The sequence below is a fragment of the Thermobia domestica genome, chromosome 9 (assembly GCF_964235325.1).
Source record: "Thermobia domestica chromosome 9, izTheDome1.hap1.1, whole genome shotgun sequence".
Classification (NCBI taxonomy): domain Eukaryota; kingdom Metazoa; phylum Arthropoda; class Insecta; order Zygentoma; family Lepismatidae; genus Thermobia; species Thermobia domestica.
The window spans coordinates 13,431,245-13,444,885 of record NC_137462.1 but is presented as its reverse complement, the minus strand read 5'-3'; the positions used below and the strand labels follow the sequence as shown (position 1 = coordinate 13,444,885).

The 13,641-nt window shown below is 37.9% G+C and overlaps 2 protein-coding genes across 2 annotated transcripts; both read left to right on the top strand.

The window, feature by feature from the left end:
- The first annotated feature begins 212 nt into the window (after positions 1 to 212).
- LOC145694311 (uncharacterized) lies at positions 213 to 3,441 on the top strand. Its single transcript, XM_081770399.1, has 2 exons — positions 213 to 734; positions 1,528 to 3,441. The coding sequence occupies exons 1-2, from the start codon at positions 213 to 215 to the stop codon at positions 3,439 to 3,441; spliced, it is 2,436 nt and encodes an 811-aa protein (XP_081626525.1).
- Positions 3,442 to 3,723: 282 nt separating this feature from the next.
- LOC145694310 (uncharacterized) lies at positions 3,724 to 5,412 on the top strand. Its single transcript, XM_081770398.1, has 2 exons — positions 3,724 to 3,876; positions 4,081 to 5,412. The coding sequence occupies exons 1-2, from the start codon at positions 3,724 to 3,726 to the stop codon at positions 5,410 to 5,412; spliced, it is 1,485 nt and encodes a 494-aa protein (XP_081626524.1).
- The last annotated feature ends 8,229 nt before the right edge of the window (positions 5,413 to 13,641 follow it).

Here is a 13,641-nt window from a genome sequence, read left to right as displayed (position 1 = left end):
TCACAGTGAACTAGCGTTTGATACAAACTGTGAATGTGTATGTGAACAATTGTTACATTGCTCTTTGTTTAGTTCTGTTCATGTGCGCAGTGACATTTATTAATTCTTCTGGAAACTATGTGAATAGACATAAGTGAGAACACGTTCATCAGTGTGGACTTGTGTGTGGACTATGGTTTATTAGTTAGTGTGGACTTACAATATTTTTCAAGATGGAGGACTCAGAAAGAAGCAAGTTAGTGAAACAACGTGGTGTGTGCAAAAGTCAACTGACAAGAATTCAAAACTACGTAAGTAATATTAATTCAACAACTACAATTAGTCAGGTGAAAGTACGTAAGACTGCGATGATTGAGTTGTATAAAAAGTTCGATGAAGTACAATCACAGTTAGAAATAAATTACGAACAAGTAGAGGACGATGCATATAGGGAGGAGTTTGAAACCAGTTACTATGATGTATTAGCGCAACTAGAGGATTTTATTATTCAGCGTAGCCAGGAATCTCATTCAAACAATTCCTCGAAAAATGAGAATCAGGTGCCAAATGATCAATTAAAATTGCCTCGTGTTGAATTGCCATCATTTGAAGGACGATACGAAAATTGGCTTTCATTTTCAGACAATTTTAAAGTTATGATTCATAATAACGATAACGTGTCAGTGTTGCAAAAGTTCCATTACCTTAGGAGTGCATTGAGAGGGGAAGCGTATGATTTAATAGCGAATCTGCAAGTTACAGAAGCTAATTATAAAATTGCATGGCAATTATTGAAAGACAGGTATGAAAATAAACGTTTGATTGCAGCTACTCATGTCCGTAATTTGTTACATATTAAATGTATCACAAAGGAAACTACATCAGAATTAAGAGAATTTATTAATACAGCTACTAGTAACTTGAATGCATTACGAGCTTTAGATTTGCAGACACCACTAGAAGAGGTTTTGTTAGTTCAACATTTCGTTTCACAATTAGACAGTAACACTAGGCGTGCGTGGGAGTTACAAATCACAGATCATTCTTTCCCTCACTTATCAGAGTTCTTTGCTTTCTTGGAACGTAGGTGTCAAGCATTTGAAACTATAAAAAAATACACCATCGCAGGAAGCAGTGTCAAGGTCAAGGGGCGATAAAAATAGACAGAGTGCTGAACCAAAACAAAAAGAAAAAACAACCAAATCATACGTGACAACTCAGTCTTTCTGTAACTTTTGTAAACAAAACCTAATACATCAGTTGTTTAAATGTCCTGCATTTTTAAACGCTGAAGCAAAAGAAAGACAAGACTATGTTCGAGATAATTTATTGTGTTTCAACTGCCTCAAAAAAGAATGTAAAGTAAAAACGTGCAGATCAGGTGGCTGTAAACGATGCTCCAAAAGGCATAATACCTTGCTGCATTATGACGTAATGTCAAAATCAGATGAGAACACCAGTGTTGCTAATTCACAATCAAGAAATTTTTCGAGTCATTCTAATACGAATAGGGAAAATATGACACAAGGTTCTTATTGCATTTTTAAGGGAAAACCAAATGTTACTGTTATGTTATCTACTGCTATAGTAAATGTACGAGATGCAAATGGTAAATTACATCCGTGTAGAGTATTATTAGATTCTGGCAGTCAAAGTAATTTTGTAACTGAAGATTTAGTTCAAAGGTTGCGTCTACCTAAAAATAAACACCGAGTTCCAATTCAAGGTATTAATAGTGTGATTAGTGAAACAAAGTATTGTGTAGATGTACATATAGAATCAAGAATTCGTGAATTTGCAATTGATGTAAACTGTTTAGTTTTGCTCAAAATAACAGACAACATTCCAAGTAGGCCAATAGATCATGCTGATTGGAACTTGCCGACAGACATAGTGTATGCAGATCCAAACTTTCACCAACCAGATACTATTGACATTTTGTTAGGCGCGGAAGTGTTTCTGGACATTTTGCGATCACATAAACTAACTAGACCAGGGAATTATCCAGTAGTACAAGAGACTGAATTTGGGTACATTTTAGCGGGTAAAGTTCCTACAACAAGAGATTCTAGTATACCTCAAGTGTCATTTTTTGTGCAAGAAAGTAGCCTTGATAGACAGTTACAGACATTTTGGGAGCTCGAAACTATACATTCAACAGTCATGACTCAAGAAGAAAGGCAATGTGAACGACACTTTGAGGAAAACACAACCAGAGATAGCAGTGGTCGATTCGTTGTACGTCTGCCAATTAAGCCAAGCCATAAACCATTAGGAGAATCATATAATTTAGCTCTTCGTAGATTTTACCAGCTAGAAAGACGGTTGCAGCAGTGTCCAGAAATTAACGAACAGTACTGTAACTTTATGAGGGAATATGAAGAAATAGATCATATGAAACCAGTGAAAGAAGAACATGAAGATAATGGTATGAAATGTTATCTGCCACATCATGCAGTATTGAAACCATCCAGTACCACAACAAAGCTAAGAGTGGTGTTCGACGCTTCTGCAAAGACTTCAACGGGAGTTTCATTAAACGACATACTTATGACAGGACCAACAATCCAGCAAGATTTACATTCAATTGTCACGAGATTTCGAACCTTTCCTATTGCTTTTACGGCGGATATTCAGTCAATGTATCGAATGATTAAAGTTCATGAAGATGACATTGGACTTCAAAAAATTCTGTGGAGATATTCATCAGTGGAACCAGTCAAGATTTATGAGTTGCAGCGGGTCACATATGGTGAAGCATCATCACCATATTTGGCGACGGCGTGTCTTCGAAGGTTAGCGGAAGAAGAAAGAAGTAAATATCCTCAAGCAGCGACAGTATTGGAACGTGATTTTTATATGGATGATGTAAGCTCAGGATGTCATAACGTTGAACTGGCGTTAAAACTTCAGAAAGAACTTATTCAATTATTGCAAAGCGGTGGGTTTACTTTAAGAAAATGGTGTTCGAACGAACCAGCATTGTTGGAAGCAGTGCCAGAAGAACATAGGGAAATTCACTTACCGTTTGAATTTGAGTCCGAGTCAGGTGTTTCAACATTGGGTTTATCGTGGAATCCTGCATCAGATAAGCTTCTCATCACCAACAAGTCAGTTAAAGAATGTCTCACGACCAACATACCAACCAAACGTCAAGTGACTTCGACAATAGCAAAAATATTTGATCCTTTAGGACTTATAAGCCCTGTAGTTACTCCGTTCAAGATTTTCTTACAACAAATGTGGATCCATAAGATCAATTGGGATGATCAAATACCATCAGAGCTCTATCAGCAATGGTTAGACCTGTGTCATCATCTTCCAAGTGTTAACGAAATACAAATTGATAGTAGTGTAGTATTGAAGAATTATGTTCATGTCGAGATGCCTGGGTTTGCTGACAGCAGTCAACTTGCGTATGGCTTTTGCATTTATGTTAAAACTGTGGACATTTCAGGCTAAACTACTGTTAAACTTTTGGGTTCTAAATCGAAAATAGCTCCTATTAAAAAGGTAACGTTACCAAGACTTGAACTTTGTGCGGCAGTACTTTTGAACAGGCTGTATCGGAAAATAATTCCGATATTAAACATTTCAGTGAATAGTACTTACTTCTGGACCGATTCAAAAATAGTGCTTGCATGGATATCATCTCCAGCTGCCAGATGGAAGGAGTTCGTGGCAAACAGGGTTGCAGAGATACAGGAGATCACATCAGTCAACCAGTGGCATCATGTGTCGTCAATGGACAATCCAGCCGACATTATTACACGGGGAATGGATCCGAAACAGTTGAAGGAAACAGATATTTGGTGGCATGGACCCGCATGGCTTGAATCATCTGCATGGCCCGAACAATCAGAAGTGGTAGACGAAGATGTTCCAGAAGAAAGGAAAGTAACGAGCATATCTTTAGTCAGTTATGAAGGTGGCATAAGCTTTCTGGAAAAATTTTAATCATTGTGGAAACTATTGCGAGTTATTTGTTTGTGTCGTCGTTTTATTTATAATTGTAAAAATCGCAACGAGAAGAAAGTAGGAACTATTTCCACTACTGAAATTAGTGATACTTTACAACAATGCATTAAGCTAATCCAACAGGTTAGTTATTCGCAAGAATTCAAGGACTTAGCTTCGTCAGGTCAAGTTTCATCCCAAAGTGAACTTAAATCTTTGTATCCATTTGTAGATAACGAACAGTTGCTACGAGTGGGAGGACGGCTAAAAAACTCTGACTTGCCGTATGATAGCCGACATCAGATCATCTTACCACCTAAAGAGCATCTCACCAAATTGATAATTGAAGCGGAACATAGAAGATTGTTACATGCTGGACCGCAGTTATTGATTTCATCATTGAGGCAAAAATATTGGATCCCACGAGCTAAACAAGTCGTTCGATCTATCATTCATCAGTGTCTAGTTTGTTTTAAATTGAAAGCGTCAGCCTCAGAACAACTCATGGGTCAATTACCATCAGCACGAGTACAGCCAGCTCGAGCTTTTATTCACGTAGGGGTGGATTTCGCCGGTCCCCTAATGATTAAGCAAGGAACTAGATCTCGTAAAGTGACAAAGGCGTATGTTGCAATATTCGTGTGCTTAGCAACCAAAGCGATTCATATGGAGTTAGTGAGTGATTTGAGTAGTCAAGCATTTTTAGCAGCTCTTCGAAGATTTGTATCCAGAAGAGGCAAATTTTCGAACATCTATAGTGACAACGGAACCAATTTCATTGGAGCTCAGCGAGAACTTAAGGAGCTTCAACAAGTACTCAGTTCACAACAATTTCAAAACTCAGTTCAAGATGTTGCAGTGCAAGAAGGATTTACATGGCATTTCATTCCACCCAGAGCAAGTCATTTTGCAGGCATTTGGGAAAGTGCAGTGAAGTCATTTAAGTTTCATTTAAGAAGGATAGTAGGTTGCACGATTTTGACATTTGAAGAACTCAACACAGTTATAACACAAATAGAAGCCTGTTTGAATTCAAGACCAATCACCGTTCTATCCAATGATCCCGATGATCCTTCATTTTTGTCGCCAGGACATTTCCTTATTGGTGAACCTTTGATGAGCATTCCTGAACCAGATCTAGTGGACATTCCGACCAACAGATTATCAAGATGGAATCACCTTCAGAAGATGAAGCAGCATTTTTGGAAAAGATGGTTTCAGGATTATCTACATGAACTACAGCAGAGAAGAAAATGGACAACAAAACAACCTAATATTTCTATTGGAGATGTGGTTCTAATCAAAGAAGACCATACTCCTCCATTCTCATGGAAATTAGGTGTCATTCAACAAGTGTTTCCGGGAAAAGATGGACTAGTGATAGTAGTGAGTGTAAAGTGTAAGACAGGGACTGTTAAGAGACCAATTACTAAAATTGTACCTTTACCTAAAAGTGAGAATGTGGATTATGTGTAAGTTGATTGACTTGGTTCAATCAAGAGAGGGGAGAATGTAGAGACTTTTATTGTGAGTTTGTATCATTGTCATTATATTCGCATAACGTTTCTCTTTTGTTAAAAAAAACAGTGTGTGTGTGTGAGTGTCAGCAAGTTGAGCACCAGGAGATCCATACAAGACGGTCCTCCGGAATTCGCACAAAAAATGCAATATAACAGTAAGTTGTAAGTATTCAGTTGTTGTGTAGTTAGTGCAAATAAACATGTATTCATTTATCACAATTAAGTTTTTTTGTGAACATTTATTCATCAAAAGACAGAAACACTTTATTAAATATGAAGGAGCCAAACATGACTTAAAATTTTGACAAAATTCTATCTAATATAAAGAGGAATCAGTGTGTTTCATCTTAGTTTCCTTTCTTTATGAATTCTGAAATTTCATGTGAAGTCACAGGCAGGGACGTACGCAGGGGGGGTCACGGGGGTCCGGACCCCCCGAAATTTCGACTTTTTAAAAATTTAGCCTAGTTTTAGGGGCAATTTTAGGAATTTTAATATAAAATACCTTCATACTTAGTTTGGACCCCCCCCCCGAAATAAATTCCTGGGTACGCTACTGGTCACAGGCCAAAAGAAAATATTCTTCCAGAATCGTTACACACGCTTTGTCGCTGGTAAATACTGGTTCGTCTTCTGCAAATCTTATATATATAGACTATATATATATATATATATATATATATATATATATATATATATATATATATATATATATATATTTCAATTTTGATTGGAATCTTACCAGATGGACAGGACGCAGTTATCGGAAGGTACACGTTTGCCAGACCATTTTAACACCTATTCAACATTCACCACCAATACTTTAACACCTAAAGTTTTAATGAGATAGCACTTTAAAAAAAAAAATATATACAGTATGTTAATGAAATATAAGAACAAATTTTAAGAGATGATTCCTCACATCAAAATAAAAAAAAAAAGAAGTTCATGTGGGTATGTGCAGAAAAGTGCATATATTCGGAATTATTTCCGTCCAAAGTATAAAAAATACATCCATATCATGCATTAGTTCGTACACCATAGAACTAGTTATTCCTAATACTTTTGACTTCTCGTCAATGCATTTTGTGTTTACTGTCAAAGCTTGCTTTTTGTCTACTTTGAAATCATCTTTAAGTCCGTGCATATCTGGGAATTCTGTTGGGAAAATGTCTGGGAATTATGACCTGTGGGAAAACCCTTGCACGCCATTGCCGTCATTCCATGGTTCCTCGTGTTCTAAATAACGCCTGTTACGATTTATATATTGCACACTTTTGGACAGTCCTACCTCTGAAACTATGCACTTTTCAGCATCTTTTAAAGATTGTGGCTGTGGTTCATTAATACCCTGTATATTAAATCTTTTGTAAGAAGATTGAACCTTGAATTCTTCTACGGAATGATCTTATTTCCCAGTTATTTTCTTTTTCCATTTCTCCATGACACTTTCTGCGTTGGTGTTGTGTACTCGGCGAAAGTACATGTAGCATAATCTTCTTTTAACTCGTCTCTCTCTGTCTCTAAGCTGTTAGTTTTATTTCTTCTTCTAATTTTCTCTCATTTACACCATTATTCACGGCCAGAATTTTTCTTTCCTGGTCGTCTGATATGTGAAGAAAAGACGAGCTATCACTTTTCGAAAGACTACAAGAAAGAAAGAAAGAAAGAAAAAAAGAACACTTTAATGTTTATGACGAGTCTTTGAGTTGTAGTCGCCGAGAAATGGCTTAACCTACAAACCTTAATATTTCTTTACCTACCGCCAGCACCGGACAACAGCAAAAAAAGTAAATAAAAGATTGAAGCTTCTGGCGAGAGGATTGAAGAGAGGGAGTGAAGGTGCTAAGAAATTAAGAGAGTCTTGGAATCGTATGATCCTTTCACTTTGACATTTCGTCCTATAATTGCACAGGGTGTACTAAAAGTAAAGTGAAAAATATTTTAATGTTTCACAAACTTGGTTTAGCCGTAGTAGCAGAAATGGAAACTTCACGTATTCTTGTCCCCGCAGAATCTATTAGGATTAGAATTAGGAATTATATTTCTGAGCTTTCGGCAATCCATGGCCATGTAAGCCAATCACACATACATGAGGCATGACGTAACTCTGCGATCACACTATTCGGGGAAATGGAGAGGTAGAAAAATCATGGGGAAGGAAGTGACCTGGGAATGTTATGTTAAGTATCATCCCGGCATTTGCCTGGTGTGAATGCGAAAAATCCAGGAAAAACCTCGCTCAGGATAGCTGAGCTGAAAAAGGTATTACATCTTTTCTATCGAGTGTCCCCACCGGGAATCGAATCCGGGACCGCTTGCACCGCAAAGGCGAGAGCGTTAGCCACTACACTACGCACGGATAACTAACTAACTAGCTCTATGGCCTACGGAACGCGGAGGTTCAATGCCGCGTTCACAAAAGCTCTTCACTGACTTCTATCCTTAGCTTATTAGATCCAGTTTCTACTTTGTATTCCTACTTCTGCGAGATCCATCTTAATATTGTCCTCCCATCTGCACCTAGGTTTTTCCTAATGGTCGTTTTCCGATTGATCTTCCAGTCAAGACTGAAAGCGTTTCTACTTTCTTCCATCCTAGCTACATGACCTGCCCACCTAAGCCTCCTAGACTTGACGACCCTAACAATCGGTAAACCATATAAATTATGTAGTTCCTCGTTATGAAGTATCCGCCATTCCCCATTCCCGTTCCTCTTGGGTCCGAATATTAGTCTCAGGATGTTGTTCTCAAATACTTTCAGTCTATGTTCTTCCCTCAGAGTAAGCGACCATGTTTCGCAACCATACAGAACAACAGTAACGATTATCGTTTTATATATCTTAAACTTGAAATTCCTCGACAGACTTCGCGACTACAAGAGATTTTGAACCGAATAAAACACGAATTCCCTGCTTTTAGTCGACATTTAATTTCTTCGTGAATATGATTTTCGTCTGTTAATATTGAACCTAGATATTTGAAAGTATCCACTTTACCACAAGTATTATTCGATATTCTAACGCATCCATAATTTGCTGTATTACGGTCCCGACGCACTTCTATGTATTTAGTTTTCTCTGCATTTACTTCTAAACCCATGTCCCTGCAAGCGTTTAATAAGATCTCTGCATTTCTTTCTATTATTCTCCTATCATCACCTATTAAATTTACATCATCAGCATATGGCATAACTTGGTGAACACCATTCAACTTTAGACCCTGGTTGCTATCTTTGATTTTCTTTATAGCGTATTCCAGGACAAAGTTAAATAATAATGGCAGTAGCGTAGCCAGGATGTGTGTTTGTGGGAGACCCAAGTGCTGTTATAGGTACATATAGAAAAATTACAAACAAAAAAATACATAAACATAAAAGTATATAAAAAATTACAAACATCAAAGTACCAAAGTACATTGTCGGACCTCTTTGGGGGGGAGCGGCCCCTCCGGGCCCCCCCTTCTGTACGCCACTGAATAATGGTAACAACGCATCTCCTTGTTTCAGGCCATTTTCAACGTGAAAGCTCGTGGACAAAAATTTTCCTATCCGGACTTTACTTAAGGGCTTCATTTAAACAGATCTTAATTATCTACACAGGGCTGCTCACCACAAAACCGAAAATGAGACCTCAGATAATGCTATAATACTTGATTTCTGTAGTAGATAAATTGATTTTGAGTACAACATACTCAGCCTACTCGTAAAAGGCTTAAGGTGGATCACTAGGTGTTCTCGGTGCTATGGTAAACGCTGCTTGAATAGTGCGGCATTGCTAGATAGTGTCGAGTGGTTACTGATGCCATATAATAAAGGGAGTAATCATGGAATTCAGCTTAGATACTTACTGGAGAACTTAATTTTCGACCTTTACCGTGATTCCGCTTCTCGAACTGCAACGCTAGAACCCAGGAATTTTCTTATTGTGACTACTACGGTAAACGTACAAATTTGGCAACAACGCATAATGGCGTTCGCCGCAAGTTTCGTCTCAAAATCTATTTCCTTAAATGTAAATTAATATTTAAATAAAATATGAAACATAACACGAAAATCGGTTAAACAATATATCTCTTTCGTAATAAGATTGCTACCTTAAAATACTTTACACATACAAATGAACATTTCATAAAACGGAGCACATCTAGTAAGATCTACCAGCAAGTGCCATCTTGTGTGCTCATTGTAAAACGAATCAAATATTTTCTTTTATTTGTTACATTTTTCGATATCAGGAGAGACAACCAAATGAATCAGTGTCTTGTGCTATAGCTGAAACAATACTCTATCTTATAGTACAATATTTATAATATGTAACGTTTCATTGCGCAGTAGTTAAGGCAATGAGCTAAAATATGTACTGACATCCGGGTGGTGATCCACCTTAATATTGAGTTTGATTTCAGGAAAATGTCCGAAACGTCGCTTCAAAGCTTGAGTAATGAGTAGGATCCAGTGTTGCTCACGAAACGAGAAACAAAGCATGGAGATGCTATGGCACTTGTGGCGGAATCTGAAAAGAATATCAACAAGATGTTATAAAACTTGACAAAGAACTGTGAAGAATATGACAAAGAAAGACAAAAGCCATAGTGATTGGAACAAAGCGGTCGGCGTCAAATATAGAAATAGGAGGAGAGAAAATAGAAAAGATGTGTAGTAATTGATATTTGAGTAGTTGAGTTGAGTTGATTATTGAGTTTAACGTCCCTTTTCAGCAGCGAGGCTATATGAGACGTGCACCTACTGATTAACGGGGAATCCGGACCACATGAACTCCCGCCGGGAATTGAACCCGGGTCTCCCACGCCAAAGGTCTGAGTATTATTATTGATGATATCAAGTGTGAACGTGAAATAAAAGCAAGAATAGGAATGACGAAAGAAACATTTTGTAGGCGAAAAGTCTACTTTGTGGGACTTTAAATAAAGAGTTGAGAAAAATACTCATAAAATTGTTCGTATGAGTATTGTACTGTTCGGGGCAGAAACATGGAAAATACTGCGAAGTAACTGTGAAGTAACAGCGATGTGACTGTTTCAATTTTGAAGTGACTGTTTCAAATGTTTCAATTTTGAGAATGACTAGTTGTGGGAAAGGAGAGAGACAGAGAGAGAAAGAAAGTTTCAAACTATGAAACAAAGGATGAGCACTAGCCTGATATTCCAATGAGACTGGCGTCGTCCTGGTCATCTAGGATGATGTATGACTTTCTCTGGAGGAACCTGGAAGCGCTGGTATCAGTCAACAACTGGATCTCAATCCTGTTGAACTGCTAGGGGCGTCGAGTTCTCTCTTTACGATGCGTCTTCTACAATGTTCTCCTACATATCCATTCCACTAGTCACATGTTAAGCTCAAACGAATCTGTGGCGATGAACCAACAGAATAGCATTCCTAAGACGTGGAGTTGGTCGTTCTCCAATGGTGCGATGTGCTTCTCACGACGATCTTGCATCTTCCCAAACCGTGTGGCGAATATCCTTTGTCGATGTGTCCTCCCGTGGTTTTGCTTAATCGAGAAACGATGACTTCATTCAATCGACTAGGAAGGGTCAGGGAACGCGGAAAAGCAAGAAGGAAACTAACCGTGTTTATTGACAATTTCAGAAACGACAATTAACAAATACATGCTTATTCAAGCTGTCTAGAAATGTACATCACTAATAAAAGTTTTGTTCTGTTGAAATTTAAGAGTTCATGATACTGTAGAAGATAATCGTAAAAAATAATAAAATAAAATTTAACAAATTAAATCAATAGTTCACAGTCATCTCACAGTCACATCACTGTTACTTCACAGTTACTTCACAATACACACAACTAATGAAAAACGAGTGGAAGGTTTGAAAATGTGGATGTGGAGAAGAACTGAGATAATTATCTGGGTCGAGCGGAGGACGAAAGAGAGGGTGTTAGAAATGGTGAGAGAAAAAAGAACAATTATTGAAGAGACGAAGAGAAACTGGTTGGGACATTGGCTAAGAAGGAATTGTATCATGAGAGACGTGCCAGAGGATGTGATGGTAAGAAAAAGAGGGAGAGGCAAAGAAGACTACAATTGATGTACAGTAGCAAAGCACAAAAGAGCTTCCTCGTGATTAAGCGGTTAGCGTACGCGCCTTTGACGTGGGAGATCCAGGTTCGATTCCCGGCGGGAGCTCATGTTTCGGATCACACGTTAAAACTGTAGGTCCACGTCTCATATTGCCTTGCTGCTGAACGGCACGCTATACTCAAAATCAAACCAAATAAAAGCAGTAAAATCGTACTGGAAGCCAAAGAGATTAGTAAAGACCGTGGTGCATGGAAGTTTCTCCGTTACGGTAAGTAACCTGCCAATAATGACAATACCTATGGTCAGTGGCGTATTTACGATTTGGTTTCGGAAGGGGCTTTTCCTCTTTCGGGGGGGGGCTTTGCCTGAAAATGTGAAAATTCTGCAACATATTTCATATACTTTACTATAGTAAGTAAGATTTCGGGGGGGGGGGGGTAAATCGGGAAGCCCCTCCCCTAAATACGCCACTGCCTATGGTAATGATAAGGTATTGTAGTTTTCTGTCGTTTCGGGTGAATATTTCATTCGCACGTAAGATTGCCCATCTGTGTATCGACATATAATGAATGTCCTGTCTGTCAGCTATTAGACTCGACAACAATGACCTGATGCCTGAGACGCTTCGCGAATGTTAATGTTTTAATTTAACTGCGAAAATGTAAATAGCAGCGTGGTATTGTAATTGCTAAAATCATACTGCTACTGAAAAAGGCGTGTCTGTTATAGTTCGACAAACGCAGTACGATTTATATGTTTGTCGAGTTCCGTCAGAAATGTCACATACACTATTCTTCATTTTATCTCATTCTGTATCACAAAGGATATGAAGTCACCTATCTTGGTATGCAGAACACAATAATAACCTTCAAATTCATTGAATAAATAAGATTTCTTTGTTCATCTCACAGAATAAAACTTCAGTTAATTTGTTTAATTCAGTGAAGTATTCTTTCAAGGTATAGCATGAAAATAAACATACACCTTCAATACCTGTTCGTTTTACTGTAGGATTTGATGGTGCTATTCTTCTGTTAATTTAATTGTGTGGAGTTCGTTCACACTTCTGAGTTCAATGTAAAGGATTTTTACAGTCTCCCCCTCCCCCTAAAAGGTATAAGCAACAGAGGTGGATCTAGAAGATGAAAACTGAGGGTGAGAGCCAGAATCCAGACCATAGTAGGTGTATCATGAGATACTATACACTTTCAAAATATATAAACAATAGCTTAAATTAGACCTATTTCCACCCCTAAAAATTGGGGGGCTTGATCCGCCACTGATAAGCAAGAAGGGAAAGGAACTTAATATTTCCGTAATTAGTATTGTAAAATTTAGTTGTACCAATCGTGGTTTCTCGTTATGTTATTCACAGACTAGTTGCCTAATACAGTGGGACTTCGATAACTTGAAGCTGTAAGCAATAGGGGGAAAAAATTCGAATTATAGGGCCTTATGCAGAGTCGTTTTGAGGTCTGATTAATGCCCTACTATGGGTTTGACTAACGAATGGTTATCAAAAGTGTATTCAGAGACTCTGATTAGAACGTAGTAGTTGACGAAGTTAATCACATAAGACTAATTAATCTAGAGCAGAGGGTTCCCTTTTAGTCACGGTTTAGCTTGTGAGACACAACATTTCGGATTTCGGATTTCATATATTTTGATGTTTACAAACTACGCATGCGCACATCTACTTTTCCGTAGTTGCCACATTTATTTTTCTCACCCGATGCATTGGGGTTATATGAGTTAATCATACCGAAATCATCATTTTAGTTGTACTCAAAGTAGACTCTGAATACCAAAAAGTGCACCTTCCTTAGTAAAGAGTTAGTATGCTACTAACTAGTCTGTTACTAAGACTCGATTAACGAATTCTCTCTGAATACCGCCCATAGAGTTTTTCGAGTAATCAAGGTTCGCGTTATCAAGGTGGCTGCAACAAAAAATTCGAGATATCGAGGTTTCTCGTTCCTCATTAAAAGTGACTATATAACCTCTATAGCTCGAAGTTCTGAAAGTTAATTAAATTAAATAATATGACTAGTAAAAATAAGATAATGTACATCAAGGTGACCAGACGTCCCGTTTTAGCCGGGACAGCCCATTATTTTCAACCGTTG

Excerpts from the sequence above, each read along its gene's own strand:
- LOC145694311 (XM_081770399.1), top strand. The coding sequence starts at position 213 with ATGGAGGACTCAGAAAGAAGCAAGTTAGTGAAACAACGTGGTGTGTGC. Across the intron at positions 735-1,527 it reads ATTTAATAGCGAATCTGCAA|GGAAAACCAAATGTTACTGT; the intron begins GTTACAGAAGCT and ends TGCATTTTTAAG.
- LOC145694310 (XM_081770398.1), top strand. The coding sequence starts at position 3,724 with ATGGACAATCCAGCCGACATTATTACACGGGGAATGGATCCGAAACAG. Across the intron at positions 3,877-4,080 it reads ATGTTCCAGAAGAAAGGAAA|GTTAGTTATTCGCAAGAATT; the intron begins GTAACGAGCATA and ends CTAATCCAACAG.